The sequence below is a fragment of the Notamacropus eugenii genome, chromosome 3 (assembly GCF_028372415.1).
Source record: "Notamacropus eugenii isolate mMacEug1 chromosome 3, mMacEug1.pri_v2, whole genome shotgun sequence".
NCBI lineage: Eukaryota > Metazoa > Chordata > Mammalia > Diprotodontia > Macropodidae > Notamacropus > Notamacropus eugenii.
This window is the reverse complement of record NC_092874.1, coordinates 50,099,177-50,117,806: the sequence shown is the minus strand read 5'-3', so window position 1 is coordinate 50,117,806 and position 18,630 is coordinate 50,099,177. Positions and strand designations below refer to the sequence as shown.

At 37.8% G+C, this 18,630-nt stretch overlaps 1 protein-coding gene and 1 long non-coding RNA gene across 5 annotated transcripts in view; one reads left to right on the top strand and one right to left on the bottom strand.

Moving 5' to 3' along the window:
* Positions 1–18,630, bottom strand: part of LOC140530919 (uncharacterized) — a 949,813-nt gene that overhangs the window by 328,540 nt on the left and 602,643 nt on the right. The window lies entirely within an intron of this gene.
* LOC140531016 (A-kinase anchor protein 9-like) overlaps positions 1–18,630 on the top strand; it is a 102,884-nt gene that overhangs the window by 20,481 nt on the left and 63,773 nt on the right. Inside the window, exons 4-7 of the mRNA XM_072650218.1 lie at positions 6,678–6,722; positions 9,634–9,684; positions 10,020–10,190; positions 17,058–17,213. Of these exons, the coding sequence (XP_072506319.1) occupies positions 6,678–6,722; positions 9,634–9,684; positions 10,020–10,190; positions 17,058–17,213 (423 nt within the window). The remainder of the gene's footprint in view (positions 1–6,677; positions 6,723–9,633; positions 9,685–10,019; positions 10,191–17,057; positions 17,214–18,630) is intronic.

The following is an 18,630-nucleotide window of genomic DNA, read 5'->3' as shown; positions in this document are numbered from 1 at the left end:
GTCAAAGGACCGAACACCAGCCACCAATGACAGTGTGCTAAGTAAGCCTCGATGTCAGTTCCAAAAAAAGAGTTAGAAAAAATATTTTTGAACAGTAGCATTGTAGTTGGAATAATTGTATCCTCCCAAGATGACTCCTTGAAGCCTCATTTGGAAATTTAAATTTATGCTAATTCAGAAATGAAATTGTTCTTTTATAATCCCACCTCATACATATTGATAGGAAAAGGTAACAGTTTAGTCAAGCAAGGTCTTGCAACTGAACACCCCTCCCCCCAAAAAAATCCAAGGTCTTTTTGAGGATATGGGATTTTTATGAAGGTACTGGGAATTTTCTCCTGAACAGTTTGAAGCTCTCCTGTTTCCTCCAGAAGCCCAGAGCCAGGGCCTTTTTACCTAGGCACCCTATAGAACCAGCATTTTACTGTCCTGCAGTTTTGTTGTAAAAAATGCATCAGCTGCTGCTCTTTTAGGTTTCTAGTATTATCTGCCAAGCCAAGGGACGGGATGTTGCTGCTTGGGGAAAAAAAGATCGTCCAACCCCTTTAGGGTATTTATCAGGTCTCTAGTTTGTGCTTCTTTTAGAAACCTCCCCAGGGCAGAGTAAGAAGCTGAGACTTTGAGAGGTTTAGTCATTTACCCAGAGAACAGCCACAAGTCAGGCCTTGGAGGAAGCAGGTACTGGAGATAGAGATCTGAGTTAAAAGAAAGACCATCCCTGCCCTCATTGAGGAGCTGCATAGCACCATACAAAAGGGAAGTGAAAAGTGAGGAGGGAGGGTGGGAATAATGGTGAGAGAGTCAGGAGCAGAGCCAGAAAGGGAATGGAGGTGGGCTGGCCCAAGCCCTCTCCAATATGGAGATCCAGGGGGATAAGGAAGCTGGCATGACCACATGGTGTTTCAGGAGAAGTAGAGCCCAGGTGCCCAGGGAAGTTCCAGAGAAAATCAGAAGCAGAGCTGGGAGTCATGTCTTTTTACTATTTGTTAGGAGAGGCTTGAAAACCCCAGGGTTATGTGTTCATTTGAATGTGGGGGACTCTTAAATGCATGTATAAGTGTTCAAAGTATAAATGAAAAAGCACCAGGCTTAGAATTAGGAGATCTGAGTTCTAGTCTCAGCTGTGACCCTTGGTGGATAGGTAGCCTCTGCTTTTTTAAAAGAGGGATAATCCTGAGGGCATTGGACTAGAGGGTCTCTAAGGGCTCATCTATCTCTGCGTTTATGGTCCTGCGATTTTCCCACAGTTGTTTTGAGAGAAAAGTTAATGTTATGTTCTAAACTTTTAAAAACTCCAAGCAAATCAGAGGAGTTGTTATTATAGTTGCAGATACAGAACTGAAAAAATACTCCTTATTTCTGCTTTCTGGCAGCACACTGACAGGTTTTTGTTTTTTTTTTTTACATCTTTTTTTTTACATTTTTTAACATCTCTAAATTCTAAAGATCCCATGATAAGATTTTCATATTACAAGTTCAAACTAAAGACCTTCAACCTATTTCTAGTGTCTCTTGGAGATTCACCAACACAATAAAAGCTTACTTAGGGGTAGCTAGGTGGTGCAATGGATAGAGCACCAGTGCAGGAGTCAAGAGGACCTGAGTTCAAATCTCACCTCAGGCACTTGACACTCACTAGCTGTGTGACCTTGGGCAAGTCACGTAACCCCAGTTGCCTCATCCTGGGTCATCTCCAGTCATCCTGATGAATATCTGGTCACTGGATTCAGATGGCTCTGGAGGAGAAGTGAGGCTGATGACCTGCCCAACCCTCCCTCATTCAAAACAAAGTCAAGTGCAAGTCATGTCATTATTTCTCTGATGGCATGGTCTTCTTCGGCAACGAAGGACGAACACACACGCAAAAGCTTACTTACACTAACCAGTTTTAGACTAAATTTCCAAAGTGCATTTCTTCCCACAGTCTCATAAAGTAGGTTATATTGTACAAAATGTTGTTATCTCCCTCTTTCAGATGAGGAAACTGAGGCTTATAGAGCTGAAGGTGCTTGCCCAGCTAATCAGTGGTAGAAGTGGGACTTACTTTTCCACCATACTTTGCTATGAAATTATTTTGAATAATAACTAATACTTAGGTGACATTTTTAGCTTTGCTAAGTACTACACATACATCTCATTTAATCCAGGCTCTAGAATACTTTGAAAGAGATGTAGAATTAGCAGATGACTCTTGAAGGGCCAGAAATGATTTAGTCCTATCTGAGGGCTCGGTAGGTTGAGAGCTATAGATAGTGTGTGGCAGAGCGCTTTCAGTAGATCATGGTTTGTGTTTCCTCTCCCCTTCTGTGATGTTTTGTAGGCTTCTCAACTTTTCTGCGTCCAAAACAGAACTTGTCTTTCCTTGCCCACCTCCACCTACCCCCTTTTTCTCTATAGGACACCACTCCCTTTCTAGTCACATGTATTTGAGACTTTAATTTCCCTTAATCAACAGGTATTTATTAAGCATGAACTATTGTGCCAAATGCTGGGGACATAAAGAAAAAGGAAAAATAATCAGTTCCTTCCAGGAACTAATATTCACACATCTAATTAGGGCAAAGTGTTTTCAGTTCTACCTTTCTAACTTTTTGTCTCACTGGTGCCTTAGTGAGGGATTAGCTCTAAAGTATAGAAACAAATAAGGATATCTATGATTGTGGAAGGAAGGAGAATCAGTGTGGATGCCCCGAAGACTCATCAGTCAAGTTCAGTTTTACGCTGAAGACTTCTCGATTATGTTCCTAATTTGAAACCAAGTTTTTGAGGTTTACGTCAACCCCTGCCCCTGCTGATCCTCATCCATGTTTCCCCCTTCTGGCTTATAGATTTCCTCCAATAATAAGTATAAGAATAATAGCTAGCATGTATACAGCACTGTAAGGTTTGCCAAGTGCTTTATAAATATTATCCCACAGCAGCCCTGGGAGATGAGGAAAATGAAGCAGACCAGAGGTTAAGTGACTTGCCAAGGGATTCAGCAGTCTTATCTACTGCTCCACCTAGCGCAGGTGAAGAAAATATAAGTATATTCTCTTAAAATCAGCACTCTCCCCATTCTTTTCCTTTTGAATAAGATGCGTGCTTCCAGAAAGTATTCTAGATCTAAGTCTTATCTCCCCTCACTGGCAATTATGAAGTCAAATTTACCTTCTGACATTGGGGTCACTAGTCAGTTTTGCTTGTCACCCACACTTTGTATGCCATTGTGTACTTGTTGCAGCTTTTGGAGCTATCAATTTTATTTCTGGCTTCTTTCTTACACCTTGGCTGTTGTGAATGTGTAGGTGCCACTACTGTTGTTCCATTCTGTGTCAAGCTTGACTTTCCCTTTCCCTTCTCGTTTTAAACACTCACCTTAAAAGCAGCCGTGACACTGTGGATAGTGTTGGATGTGGATGAAGTCTGGAAGACCTAAGTTCAAATTCTGCCCCAAACAAGCCACTTAATCTTATTTACCTCAGTTTCTCTATGTATGTAAAAAGGAGGTGATAATAGAGTGTTTTGAGAATAAAACTGATGTTATATAATGCCTTACAATTATTTTCCAGTTTTATTCTGAAAAACTAGAAAATAATTGTAAGGCATTATATAACATCAGTTTTATTAGTATGCCCTTTGGATTACATTTGTCCAGCTACTGGCAAATCTATTCTTTTTAGCCATTATTATTCATACTGCTTCACTGTCCAGGTGCCATTTTTATTATGTAAGCTGTGGCCCATAAATTCAAATTCATTTATTGGATGCCAACTAAAGCTCTTGCCTTTGATGAATAGCATTTATGAAATTACCACCCATACTGCAGAGTCTTTCATTTGTGCAGGACTTTCAAACTTTAGTAATTCTTTATAGATTCCTTCTGAAAGTATCACTTATATTTAGATGAATCCCAGAAGTGGTTAGTTGTTCAATCATTTAGTCATGTCCAACTTTTTGTGACCCCCATATAAGGCTTTTGTGGCAAAGGTACCGGAGTGGTTAGCCATTTCCTTCTCCAGTAGATTAAGACACATAGAGGTTAAGTGATTTGCCCAGGGTCACTCAGCCAGTGAGTATCTGAGGCCAGATTTTAACTTAGGGTTTCCTGACTCCAGCCCCAGTGCTCTATCCACTGAACTACCTAGCTGCCTCCATAAAATGGGTATTTTGTCTATATGTATACGTATGAACATAAACTTGATGTGCCTATGTGATAGACATGCATGTATGTGTCTATATGCATACCCATGTGTATTTGTTCAGTTGTTTTCAGTCATAGCCCACTCTTCGTGACCTCACTTGGGGTTTTCTTGGTAAAGATCCTAGAGTGGTTCGCCATTTCCTTGTCTAGCTCATTTTACAGATGAGAAACTGAGGCAAACACAGGGTTAAGTGACTTTCCCAGGGTCACTTAGCTAGGAAGTGCCTGAGATTGGATTTGAAGCCAGGATGAGCAGTGTTTCTGACTCCAGGCCCCATGCTCTATCCACTGCACCACCAAGCTTCCCTATACTGAAGTGGTAGTGGTAGTCGTTCAAGTTAGGCTTGACAAGTTTTAAATTGTTGTAAGTTACATCCTGTATACTTGCCTGTCTCCATATCAGTCAGTCAGTCAATGATTCATCAAGTATTTATTAAATGCCCACAGCGTGCTTGGTGCTTGGAACAGAAATAGAAAGAATGAAGCAATCTCTACTCTTAAGGAGCTTATATTCTGACGGGGAGACAACAAGAATATGTACAAACATTTAGAATAAACGTAAGGAAAATGAATGCAAGTTAGTTAAATACAAAGTAATTTGAGAAGACAGCGGTTGGAGAGATCAAAAAAGGCTTCCTGCAGAAGATGCTGCTTTATATGTGTGTTAAAGAAATGAAGGGATTCTTCTTAGGCCACAGTGAGGAGGGACAATGCATCGTAGGCCTGTGGGAGGGCCAAGGCCCAGGCTGCAAGACAAGAATCAGCAGCGTAAAGAAGGTTCTGGGAGACCAGAGAGACAGGCGGGGCCAGTTAAAAAGAAAGGAGCTTTAAAAGCTAAACAGAGCTCTTCCATATTATCTGACAGGCAAAAACCAATGAATCTAGGTGAAAAGTAGTGAGGGCCTGAATTAAGGTGGAGGCTGTGTGAGTCTCGAGAAAGGGTTGTATGCTAAGATGTGTAACTAGAAACCGAAATATTTGGCCAGTGATAGGAAATGTGGGGTAGGAGAGATTAAGGAGTCAAGTATAGTGCCAAAGTTACAAACCTGGAAGGCTAGAAAGGCGGTGAGCACACTTGTAGGAGGAATGAGTCTCCACCACTCCTCTCTCTTCTTTCACTCACCCTGGTTGTTTTCCTGGAGGCTTCTATGGCTCTGCAAGTTATTTTGTTTCAGGGGGAAATAGATGAAATACTGTTCTGGGAGCAACTGATGCCCGATAATAACAAAGTGGTAGGAAAACGTGAAGTTTCTGGGCATCTGCGTGGAGAAGAGCAGCGTCTGGGATCGCCCCAAGGAGGGAGCAAGGGAGATGGGGACTGAGAAACTGGCTGCAGAGCAGGGCGAGGGAGAGCTACAGGAGGGGGGAGCAGGGAGCCATGCAGTGACGGGAAGGAATGGAGGTGCCGGGAGGAGCCCCGGGCAGAAGTGGACCTGGGGATTTGGGTGGTAGGGTGCCTTAGCTCGGGCACTCTCAGCACTGGGAATGGAAAGATGAACAATGAGACACCACCAAGTGCAGACAAGGGCTGCAAGTTTTAGCAACCGTCAGTTCCTTCTTTGGGGATGGATACCATTTTTCATCATAAGACCTTTCTAGGTGTCTTGGATCATCATATTACTGAGAATAGCAAAATCCTTCACAGCTGATCATCTTAGAATGTTACTGTTACTTTGTACACTGTACGTTTCATTTTGCATCAGCTCGTGGAAGTCCAGGTTTTTCTGATAGCACAGGCAGGATAAATATTTTAATAGACTAAGATGAAGGGCATTTTATAAATGTTTGTTGAATGAATAAACCATCTTTTTTAAAAAAATTAGCTCATTTCAAAATTCCCTTCAACTCTAAATTTCTGTAGTTCTTCCTGTCAAAGTAGTGAGATTTCTGTGAAAGCAGCTTTCTAAGTTTCCTTTAGGTAATGATCAATAGAATGTGATTTATTTTTTAATCTATGCAATGTACACTAATCCTTTGTTCAATTGGATGGTATAGAACACTGTCCTAGGCATTGTAAATGGAGGTAATCTATGGTATTATATGTTTAATAAAAAACTTTTTGTTGTTAAGTCATTTCAGTCACATCCAGCTCTTCACGCTCCCGTTTTGGGTTTTCCTGGCAGAAGTGCTGGAGGGGTTTGCCATTTCCTTCTCCAGCTCGTTTTACAGCTGAGGAAATGGAGGCAAACAGATTGAGTGACTTGTCCAGGATCATGCAGCTAGTATGTGTCTGAGGCCAGGTTTGAATTCAGGAAGATGACTCTTCCAGACTCCAGGTCAAGGCCTCTAGCCTAGCTGCCCTTCGTGAAAATACCTCATGATGAGTCTCGAACATCTCACCATGTTGAAAGACATTCGTAATTTTCAGATCAGGTTATGAGAATTTAAAACACTTGACTTGTTTTTAGAGATTTTTAAACTTTCTACGTGTTAATTATAGTAAAGTATAAAAATAGTAAAGACATTATAACATTTTTGTTTGTTTTAATTTTAGATGGAAAGTGAAATTTCAACTACTACGGATGATTATAGTTCAGAGGTAAGATTAAATGATCTTGGTGTTTCAGATATCAAAAAGTTGAACTAAGAGTTTTAAATATTTCTAGTGGCTCAAACCCTTCCCCCACTTTATTTTTAAAGTATATCATAAGATGATAAATTTAAAAAAACATTTTAAATTATTTTATCTTATGGTCTCTCTTGAAATTGTTAAAGTAGTAAATCTCTTTGACTCGTTTCAGTCTTATTCACTTAGACCTTCCATTATTGTTTCTGTATTTTCCATTTATGTGGTTGTGTGTGTATGTATGTACGTAGCAACATGTATGTATACACACGTCTACATATACACATATATATCTCCTATTATTGTATTCCTAGTATAAGTGACAACTGAAAGATTGCTACATGTACGTGAAGTAGAATATGCTCTGTAATTCTCTCTTAATATTTAATGTCTGCTTGAATTCTTGTTAATTATGTTAATTTTTTATTTTGAAAAAGTGTTGAGATATGGTTACTCTTTTTAGATAGTAAAGCTGATCTAGAAATTGCATAATTGTAAGAAATATCTTGTTTCTACATCAGTGACATGTAAACATACATCATTTTGTGATTTCATTTACATTTCTTTGATTTTATTATTTTCTTTGGCCCAGAGACATAGAGAATAGTATTTTTTATCTGAATGGTTCAGCCCTTCAATTTAGATCCATTGACCTAAACACTTAAGAATATTCATTTCCTTCGGTGTTTAATTAAAAAAGCCTCATGGTGTTACTTTGGGAAGAAAAATCAACCACTTTAAATTAATTGTAGGCTGTAAGGGGAATGAAAATTTAAGTTTTTAAGAATTTTGTTTGTATAGAAGCATTTATTTAGTATTTGAGCTGAGATATGAAATGATGAGAACATGATTAAAAAGTGCTAATTTTTTTTTTTTTGCTTAAAAAATACTTATAGAAAGGGAAATTAGTACTGGAAAATCTGGATATTTATTTGCAAATTTGTCCTTGATTTGCATACTGTAGGACCAGTGAAGTGCTGCTAAAAATTTATCATCATCCTAACAGAGAGAAGAGTTAAACAAAACCCCTCAAGACAAATTTGAATTTTTAAATGCAAAAACCAAAAATGTAGTAATGGGGACTTTATAGATTTGGTATGAAAAAATATCTTGGTCCTCTTACTAACAACTTGTGAGGCAATCTTTATCTTGGCTCCTTTGAGAAATTTTCTGCATTCTTTTTGTGTACAGAAAACATGCTACAGAAAATGATAACAGTATTTTAAATCATTTGGTGTTGCTTGAAGTGAATGAAAACAGAAGTTTAAGGAATTTTTATGACCTTGATCTCAACAAAAAGAAGTAGGGATCAGCTCCATCTGAGAGTGATAAGAAAGAAAGGTTGAGCTAGAGAAAGGGACAAGGTTTGGGAAGGATAATATGGAGTTAATAAAATAAGAGATATAAGAATTCCTCTTAGCAATGAAGACCTATCTATAATTAGATAGTAGGGACCCCCTTGAAATTCTTAAGCAGACAAGTATCATAGTGTGAAATTACATCCTTGGATAACAAATCTTATTTCTTTTGGTATTTTGAAGTTAATCATTTTTTTGCCTGCATAAATGAACCTCATTTGGAACTTCTTTGAGATTCAGCCAAACCGCATTAAGTCCACCTCTGCCAGATCAGGTCATTGTTGCTCACTGCCCAAGTTAGAGCAGCAGAAACACCTAATGTGATCTTTTCAGACAAAATCCTTTTTATCATTGTGGTCATGACAAGCACCCACAAACACAAGGATTTCTCTACGAAGGGGACTTCATGTAAATCTATGACTGTCTACTATGGACTGCTTGGGTGTTTTTCCTGTGCTTCAGATTTAAGATGAAAGTCCAACACTGCCCTCCGTATCTGCATTGCCCTTCAGTTCTCTTCTGTTTATTTTTTAAATTATTCATCCACCTTTTTTTCTTTTCTTTTTCTTCTTTTAGAGATCACTATCACCACCTCTCCAAAATGCCCCAGCAAAAAAGCTGCCTTCCTCCCTTATAATAAGAAAAGTGTAGTCACACAAAGCAGATCCACACATTGATCACGTGGCACTCTTTTAAAAGCTAGAAATAGCTGTTCTGTCCATCAGTCCCCACCCCAGATTTTTCTGCCCTGTTCTCATCCTTTTCTTTCCATGTGTCCTCATGTTTTCCCCCAAACTCTTCCTTCCTAACTTTCCTAGTTCTGTTGAATAGTGCCACTCCATCCTTCTATTGGCTCATGTTTCTACTCTTGGGGAGAGCTGTAGTGGCTCCTGTTGAAGAACACTGGAGATTAGCCTGTGTTGACCTGCAAAAGGGCAGAAATAAGGAAAAAAACAGTCATGTGGAGATGGATGTTCTTAATAGATTGGGCAGGGGTGAAGATTGGTAGGGCAAGTGGGGGTGGGGAGAGAGGCAGGATTGACAGGATGTTCCAAGCCTTGTCTTTAGTAATTTTATGTAAGCTTCCATCTTAACATCATTTTCATCTTACTACCAGCCTCCTGAATATTTGTATTAATGTTGTAATATTAACCTAACGCTAGTAAGCCATTGGATTGGAAATGGGATGTGGCATGAATGTACCTTAAATATAGCAATTGAAAAGAAAAATTTTGATGAGATGTTTCATAAGAACTGAACTAGTTTCACACAATTTTGTTAAGACAACTTAACTATTTTTGTCACAATTGAAATATTTTATCCTTCTGAAATGGAAAGTGTACTTATTTTGAATTGCAGTTCATTATCATATCCTTATCATGCATCTGTAAAAATTTAGTCTGAATTGAATAAATTACTAATGAAGCATTTTTTGTCACAAGTTTTCTAGAGAAAAAATATATTTCTATTAGCTATAGATTGTTTTCTTTAAGTTCATGACATATTAAGAAATTGTTCTTATACAGGTAAATGGTTGCAGTTTGGTGCAAGCAGATATTCCTACCAATTTATTAATGGTACAGTATTACCAGTTATTTAATAATAATAACAATGTTTAATACTAAGAGCACTTGTCTACTAGCTTACTAATCAGTCTTTTCTTCTTTATGTGGTGCTATCTTTGTGATGTATACATGCCTTTAACCTCATACAAGACATTTGTTTTTTGTTAAAAAGCTTAACATTAACAGAATTTTCAACTATTCTTTATGTCAGAACTTGCAAAGTTCAAATTACATTAACCACACAGCAGGTCAATAAGCTCTTAGATGATTTGGAAATCAGAATTTGAATAAGTTCCTCTTGAGGAATGCTTTAAGTACTGATTTTTAAGGAACTTGAATTGATTTAGGAAGAAGAATTTGGAGTTGGTGAGTCTTACTCAGAGCAAGGAGCACAGTTTTCTTCGAAACGACTAGAGATGATGGAGAATGAATTGGCTGGGAAACAGCAAGAGATTGAAGAGCTAAACAGAGAACTTGAGGAAATGAGGGCAGCATATGGCACGGAAGGATTCCAACAGGTGTGCTTACCTTATGTTGCTTTCTGTTTATCTCTTATCAAACGGAAACCCTGATATCAATTAGGAGTGCATGACCATTATTTAGAGATGGTTTTAAACAGGAATGTTAAAGTTATAGTTGTCCTAATATAAATTGGACTCCTGACACATTTCATTCATATTCCATGGTCACAGTTTTCAGTCCTTGTACATTGTGTGGATCATATTCAGAAAATAAATCTTAGAGTCATTTGTTGGAGGTTTTTAAAGTATATAATAGGAAAACCTTATTCATCAAGCTTTCCTGGTATCAGCCTGCGCAGAGAATGAATTCTTGCTATGCCTGACCAGATTCGCTGCAGACCATAGGCTGCAGATATACAGTGGAACTTGGAGAATATGAAAATGTATCATTTGCTTCTTGATTTAAAAGAGACCTGTCTTTTGAACAAGTTGAGATTTTGGTACCATTGACATTTGTATTATTATAATAACTGTCCGTTTCTCATTCCATTTAAAATTTATTGGTCTTTATTTTTCTTAATTGCTTTGTATTTCATATTTCTGCATTTAAGTTTTACAAAAATTCCCTTTTTTCATTTATTTGCAGTAATTTCTAAAGAACCTTTAGTAGTTTAAGCAGTATTTAGTTGAATTCTTTATTGCTGTGTTTTCGATTGCTATTCAATAGGTTAATTTCAGGAGGTTAATTTTTTGGTAACTGAATTAAAGATTAGTTATAATTTTTTGTTATTTAGTCTTTCTCAGTTGTGTCTGACTCTTCATGACCCCATTTGGTGTTTTCTTAGCAAAGATACTAGAGTGGTTTTGCCATTTCCTTCTTCATCTCATTTTACAGATGAGGAAACTGAGGCAAACTTGCTCAGGGTCACACAGCTAGTAAGTGTTTGAGGTTGGATTTGACCTGAGGAAGAGGCATCTTCCTGACCCTAAGCCTGGGGCTCTATCCACTGGACTACCTAGAGGCCCCAGTTATAATAATAACAGCCATAAATTTGTATGGTGCTTCATGATTTACCTAGTTCTTTTTAAGAATTTTTCAAGTTCTTAAAGTTCTTTTAAAAGAACTGTTTACGTATGTTATTCTTGTAATAACTCTAGGAGGTAGATCGAGCAGATGATACTATCCACATTTAACCAATGAATAAGCTGAGGCTCAGAGCTCAACCCCAAGGTCACACAGCTAGTAAAAGACAGAAGTGAGCCTGGATACTGGCTTTTCAGTCTTCATGTCTTTCACTGTATTTCATGTGTCATCCTGTAATAACAGTGTTGGACACTGTTTTATGGCAGTCCACATAGACAATTGTGACTTTAAAGCACTGCGGTTGCATAGTTGGCTTGAGTTCTTATGGGGGCTCTCAAGTGTATTGGGTGACCACTGATGACAGGCCTGTTCTCCTTAGGATACAATGAAAAAGAGAAAAAAATCACTGTAGTTAGAGTGACATTTCTGGTGATTACAACTGCTGACAGAAGAAAGCACTACTACATGTTCCTTAGTAGGTATTCATAGAGACAAGAATAAGGGTATGTCAGTAATATTCTGTTTACTTGATGTCTTCAAAATGAACATGAGGGAAGGTGGAATTTTCTTTTTCCTAGTGGATAGTTAACATGTCTTCATATTCTGTCAAACTAGGAAATCAAAATACTTTTCAGTTAAACTAGTGAGTCAGAAAATCTAAAGTACTAACTTAGAGCAAGGGTAGAAGAAATTAATTTGACTGATCTAATAGGAATACATCCATCTGCTATTTAAAAAAAATAACATCTACCCTCTCTGTTAAGACCATCAAGAAGGTAGAACATTCCAGAAAAGCTCCTGTGGCAATGAAGTCCAATGCTGAACAGTTTTCACTGAAAACACTTCATGAGTATACGGAATGGTTTTACTAGTTTTGTATTTTTATTTTCCCACAAGTATGGGAATATGTCAAAACAAAGAATTTGGTGACCACATGTTTGCACCCTGCTTGCATAATATTATTGCACTAGCAAAAATATTACCCATTTTTGGGAAAGAGGAATACAGGCTTTTGCTTTTGGATGATTTGTAACATGTTTTATATCATTGAATATTTTGAAGATTCTAAATTTATGTGAAAGAATTTTGCTATGAAATTGATTATGAAATTCTTTTGAAGGGTACCTCAATTAAATCATGTGTCTATTTCCTCCACATTTAGGAAGAAATTCTGTATTTTCTCCATAAATATTCAGGAATAATTCCTCTTTTACTATAAAGTCTCTTGGTAGGGGATTCTCATTTCCTCTATGATTTTGTTTTTCTCTCTGGACCAGAAATCCTAGAACCCAGAGTTTCAATTAACTTCACCAGGAAAATCACTTTAAAAATCATTCAGCTTTATGACTAACATTACTGTCATCCATCTTTTATGGCTACACAAGTATATGTCCGGAATAAAAGATTTATTCCTTTAATAAATATTATGAGTAAAACAGTGCTTTCCTTTGAAAGCTCCATTTGGTATGTCTGTGGCATACATAGGTAAGAAATTTTGTGTAAAATAATAGTTACTTTCCTTAGAAAAAATGCAAAGCAAAAGTTTATTTAGGGAAAACACAAATTCAGAATTACAGATTTTAATATTCTTGCCTATTGAAGTTGTTAAGAATAATTGAGTGATTTTGTTGTCAAGATGAAAAGTAATGATAGTAACAGTGTAGATATTATAACTCAAAAATAAAATGTAACAAGTACTCTGTGTGTTATTGGCGTTTAGAGATATTGGTGATGTCCTTGTCAAGGAAGACAATGAAGACATTATATATCAGTCTATATTCTCATGATCACATGGATATGAGTATTCCTACCGTTGTTATCAGTAACGGTCCATTCACACCTTGTCATCCTTTGCAATAATTGTTTGAGCCCATGCATAATTTTTACCTAGAGTTAGACTAGAACCACTGAGCATTCCTGACCAGAAGCATATAATGGTCAGACACACTGTACTTTAGGAACATCAGTTTAGCAGCTATGCAGCTTGGGCAAGGCCAGAGGCAAGGACACCAATTAGGAGGCAATCCGGTAACATATGGAGAGGGCATGAGGACCTGAACTAGGGTGATGGCCATGGAAATATTTGTATCTCATATAACTATAGCATTTGCTATGATATATGATATATATATATATACATATATTATATAATAGCATGTATTGAACTACATGCTGATTGATTTAATGAAGAACATGACAGATCTGAGAGAGGGTTGAGGGTTAGAACTAGCGATTTTTGACAACTGTTTGACTGTAGGGATGAGGGAATGGGAAGAAGCTAGTCTAATGGAGTGAAGATATTTACTATGTTACTGTTATTTTAGGAAACTTTGATTTCTCAAGTATAGGCATTCCTTCTGGTCAACAAAGGAATTGCAACCCTTCCATAATTTATTTAGATGTCTTCAGGAGTTTCCGTGGCTCCCAAGTTCGTCATCCTAAAATTAATCTGATCATGAGTTGCTTTCATTTAGCTAATTGGGTACTAGAATGACGTACACACTTTTGTTAATGTAGCCTAAAATTATATTCCCTTTTGTTTTGATCGACTATGCAATGTTGCTGGTTCATTGATCTCTAAAGTTCACTAAAACACAGAGACCATTTCTCCAGGAACTGTGTGTAGATTCATCTCCCTCAGCATGCACTTGTACTTTTGTTTTTTAACCTAAATTCAGCACCTTATGTCTGTGTGTTTTATTTTATCTTATGGTTCCAGTCTGTTGAGATCTTTTGTGTTCCCAGTTCTGTCATGCAGGAGATTATCTGTCCCAGTTTTGTTTCACTATATATTTGATAAAATTCTTCATCTTAACTGTCAGTAATTTTTTTTAACAGAACAGGGTCAAGGATAGAGTATCTAGTGGACAGAGCGGGTAGATATTTCCCTACAAATTGATATCATTATTTTAATCACCACCCCTGAATGTTCAGCCAGTTTTGAATTCACTTCATTGTATTATCAGGTCGCTAGGTGGCGCAGTGGATTGAGTCCTGAGTCTGGAGTCAGGAAGAATCATCTTCCTGAGTCCAAATGTTAGACACTTAGTAACTGTGTGACCCTGGGCAAGTCACTGAACCCTGTTGGCTTTAGTTTCCTCATCTGTAAAATGAGGTGAAGAGATGGCAAGCCACTCTAGTATCTCTTCTAAGAATATCCCACAGGGGGCCATGAAGAACAATTGTAAAATTATCATTTATTTTCCCTACTTATCCACCTTATCCACAAAGATCTCTCTAAAAGACAGAATCCACTATTTCCAAATCTCAAATAAATTGTAGGCATGTCTTTGACATCTTGAACCCACCATGTTTAGTATATATACTAAATTTGTTACTATAGCATGAGGGAATAATATCTGTGACCATTTCAAGATGTAGCACTAGGCTCTAACTAAAAAATATGCCTTAGATATGGAGATAACACCTACTTCTTAAAATTATGGAAACTCATGTGTCCATGAAAATGCAGTAAGTACAAGTGGGTTCAGGTTGTCAAATAGATTCTTTAATGATACATAGATCATAGATAGTTCTAAATGCTGCTGACAAGTCAGAAGACTAGTAGAAACTGTAAAGATTTTCTAGAGATTGAAAAAAAAATGAGAAAAAGGCTTGTTTCAGTTTGGGTTCACTGCTTAAATTAAAGTTATGTTCTTAGGTTATATAACTTCACATTTCACCATTATGATGACAAACAAGCAAATGACCAGAAAGCAGGAGGTGTTATGGCATTGTGGATGAGCACTGGACCTATTTTGTCATCCCGGGCACGTGTCTTAGCTGCTTTGAGCCTCAGTTACCTTATCTGTAAAATGGCGAGCGAGTGACAACACTCATTTTATAGATCATCTTTGTAAAATATCTCCAAAGTGTTATATGAATGTGAGCTATTTTTTCCCACAAGAGAGCAAATTTTAGGGCCCATTCTAGGCAGTTCCTATTCGTTCCTTTGTCACAAACCATCTCTTTCTACAGTTATGTCTTTGGCTTTTCACAATAACTTATTCACAGTGGGAACCCTGAGTCATCAAGAAAAAAGGTCACTTAAATTCAGCATCCTCCATTTAAGAAGACAGCAAAGTATATCAAAACTTCCCCTGATTGTACTAGCTGGTCCACCTGTTTCTCTTGCTCCTTTCGCTGCGAGACTTTCTGAAAAAGTTGTTTGTACCTGGGACTCCCCTGAGGCCCTTCGAGTCTGGCTTCCCCACCATTGACCATGGGGACCTCATTGGACCTTCTTGTCTTCCCACCCTCTCTGTGCCGCTGCCCCTCCCACTTCCTCCTCAGTGTGTGTCTGGGCAGTGTGTAGTCAGCTGTCCTGATCGCTTGCCTTCTCTATCTGCCCCTGGTGACTGATTTACTTAGATGCTTCACCATACTTCTCACTATGGGCTCTTGGCTGTCCTTCCGGGAAAATAGCTTCTTATTAGACAAAGTCTCTGGACCTGCCTTGCTCCACCTTTTCCCCTGCCATGTTCTTTTGAAGTCAGATAGGTGAAAGCTTCTAGAGCCATGCAGTCCTGAGGTCCATTCCACTGAAGCTCAGTAGTGACGACTGTGAGATCAGATTTCCTTCCTTGAACTAGCAGCTAGCTAGACTTCACTTTTCTGTTTTTCTGGGTGGGAGTATTAGGAGAAACTTATCAGAGGAAGCTATGCAGAATGACCACCCACTTAGGGTTTCAGGCTCTTTACAAACCAAAAATGCAACCCAAGTCAGAGAGGGAAGAGAAGAGGTCAAGATTTCTATAATGGCTACTCTGTGCTAACCACTTTACAAATATTATCTCATTGGAGGCTCACAACAACCCTCTGAGATGGATACTGCCATTATCCCCATTTCACAGTTAAGAAAATTGAGGCAAACAGATGAAATAACTTTTGTTACACAACTAGTAGTATCTGAGGTCAAATTTGAATTCAAGGCTTCCCAATTCCAGACCCAGTGTTCTATACATTGTACCACCTAGTGGCAGCTAGAAGTAAATGTTCTTAACACTCCGTTAGGAGACTCTTAATCTACCTTTAACCTGTATTTATTTCTATCTTTTGAGACTCTTCCTATCCTTCAAGGCCCATCTCAGTTGCTACCACTCCCTTGAAGCCCTCTCTAATCCCCCCAGATGTAATTCGTTTCTCCTTCATTAGAACCATGTTATACCTCTCCTGGATCAATCATACTTTAATTTGTATCTGGGTTTGTTGTTGTTTTTTTCTTTCTTCAAAGTCTTTATCTTCCTCATTTGAGTGTAAACTACTTGAAATCCAAAGCTCTCACATCTTGTTCATCTTTATATCCCCAACAGCACCCAACACGATGCTTTGCATATGTAGTAGGCATTTAATAAATTGTTAAATTTAATTAAAATGATTCAAATTTGTTTAATTCAGACACTTATAAAGATATCTGATGTGAAAAATGTGGTAGAACATATCTCTGATCTGTGCTGCCAGGGAGATTGAGGCTTGCAGATATCCTGGGTATTCCCAACTGCAATGAGATAAGCTGATCAGGTGTCTGAATGTTATGAACCCCAGGGTCTGGGAAGCTACCATATTGTCTGAGGAGGGCCAAACTGAACCAGGTTGGAAACAGAAGAAGTCTCCAGCTCCTGTGCCAATTAGAGTAAGACTGGACTCGTAAATAGCGCCTGTGCTTCTGTCCTAGGAGAGATAGGAAACCTGCTCTTCAGAAAGAAGGAAATGTCTGCTTCAATAAGATTTAGAATCTAGCATATTATGTCAACGTTTAGCCATAAATCATTTTAATAGTAATCAACCTGTAATTGTATTTTGAGTTGTTTTTGATCACCCATTTTCACTTTTTTTAATAGCTTCAAGAATTTGAAGCTGCAATTAAGCAAAGAGATGGCATCATAACCCAACTTACGGCTACCCTGCAGCAGGCAAGAAGAGAAAAAGATGAAACTATGAGAGAATTTTTAGAAGTGACAGAACAGAGTCAGAAGCTGCAAATACAGTTCCATCATGTAAGTCTGATTGATGGTAAATTTTCATTATTTGATAATAGTATAATTTATTTCTTGCAACTTTTGTGTCTTTCAGGATAAATATTATGTTCACCTAATATTTGTTTATTATGGATTATTATATAAGGAAAATAATGGGTGCCAGTTAATCTCATTAACGAAACATCAGTTTATATTCCCCTTGGTGGTTTCCTTTTTATTGGGTTTTCTGCTTTCTCCTTTTGTTTTCCATTTGAAGAATTACAGATGATAGAAAGTTCCATGATTTACATTACCATTGTTTACTAATGGCTTCTATGTCTGAGATTGAGCTTTGTCCTCAAAATAGTAGGAGAGCTAAATAATTTTCTAAGCAATAATAATAATAATAATAATAATTCCTTAGAACAAAAAATTCTTTGAGCAAATAATAAGGCTCATGGTTATTCTTTCTCTCCCCCTCAAAAAACTCCTTTACCATTCATTTGTAGTTTGTAATGTATGTGTGTGTGTGTATAGAAGCAGAAGTGATCAAAAATCTGCAGATAAAGTGGTAATAAGCAGAGGTAGAATTAATAACCAGATGGGTGTCTCTTTCTTTTCATGACGATTGTTTCCTTCATAGCTGATGAATGTTTTTTAGCATGATATTAACTGCAAAAAAAAAAATCTGTAAAAATCAAATTTCAGGCTTGAAATTTACCTTTCATCATGCTACCTCTTTTTTCAGTGGACTTTATTGAACACATTTTCATAAGCAAGGCCAGGGCTTTCTCCTCCAGGTTCATTTTGAGGATACCTCTTACAGGGTCACCCAGAAACTTTGTGGAAGAAGGAGAAACTGACCGTGTGAACCTTGGCCTGCAACAGGGATTCTTAACTTGGGGTCCAGGAGCTTCATTTTTTAGTGTTTTGGTAACCACATTCCAATGTAACTACTTTCTTTTGTCATCCTTTTTATTTTAATTTTATACTTTTAAAGACATTATTTTGAGAGGGGAAAGCCAAGACGGCAGAATAACAGAACAAGTATGACACAATTCGTCCAACACAGACTTTCCTCAAAGATTTGGAAAATGCACCAAGTCAATTCCTGATCAGGAAATTTAGAAACAAAATCACAGCAAGGCTTTTTTTTTTCTTTTCTAATTAAGATTAGTATAGGGAGACAAAGAGTTCTCTGGATATTGGGGACAGGACCTGTCCAGACATATGGCTACATGCCAGAAATGAAGAAGGACTGAGGCTGTGTCCCGGAGCAAGAAAGGGACCCAGCCTTGTTCAGGAACAGGTGCCCAGTGACAGACCTGCCCCAGACCCAAGGTGAACTCAGGAGGGCACCTATGCCTAGGGGTGGCATCCCAGGGTAAGGAAAAGTGGTGGACCTTAGGCTGTGTCCTGAGTGAGGAGCAAGTCCAGGACTCTGACCAAGAAGCAG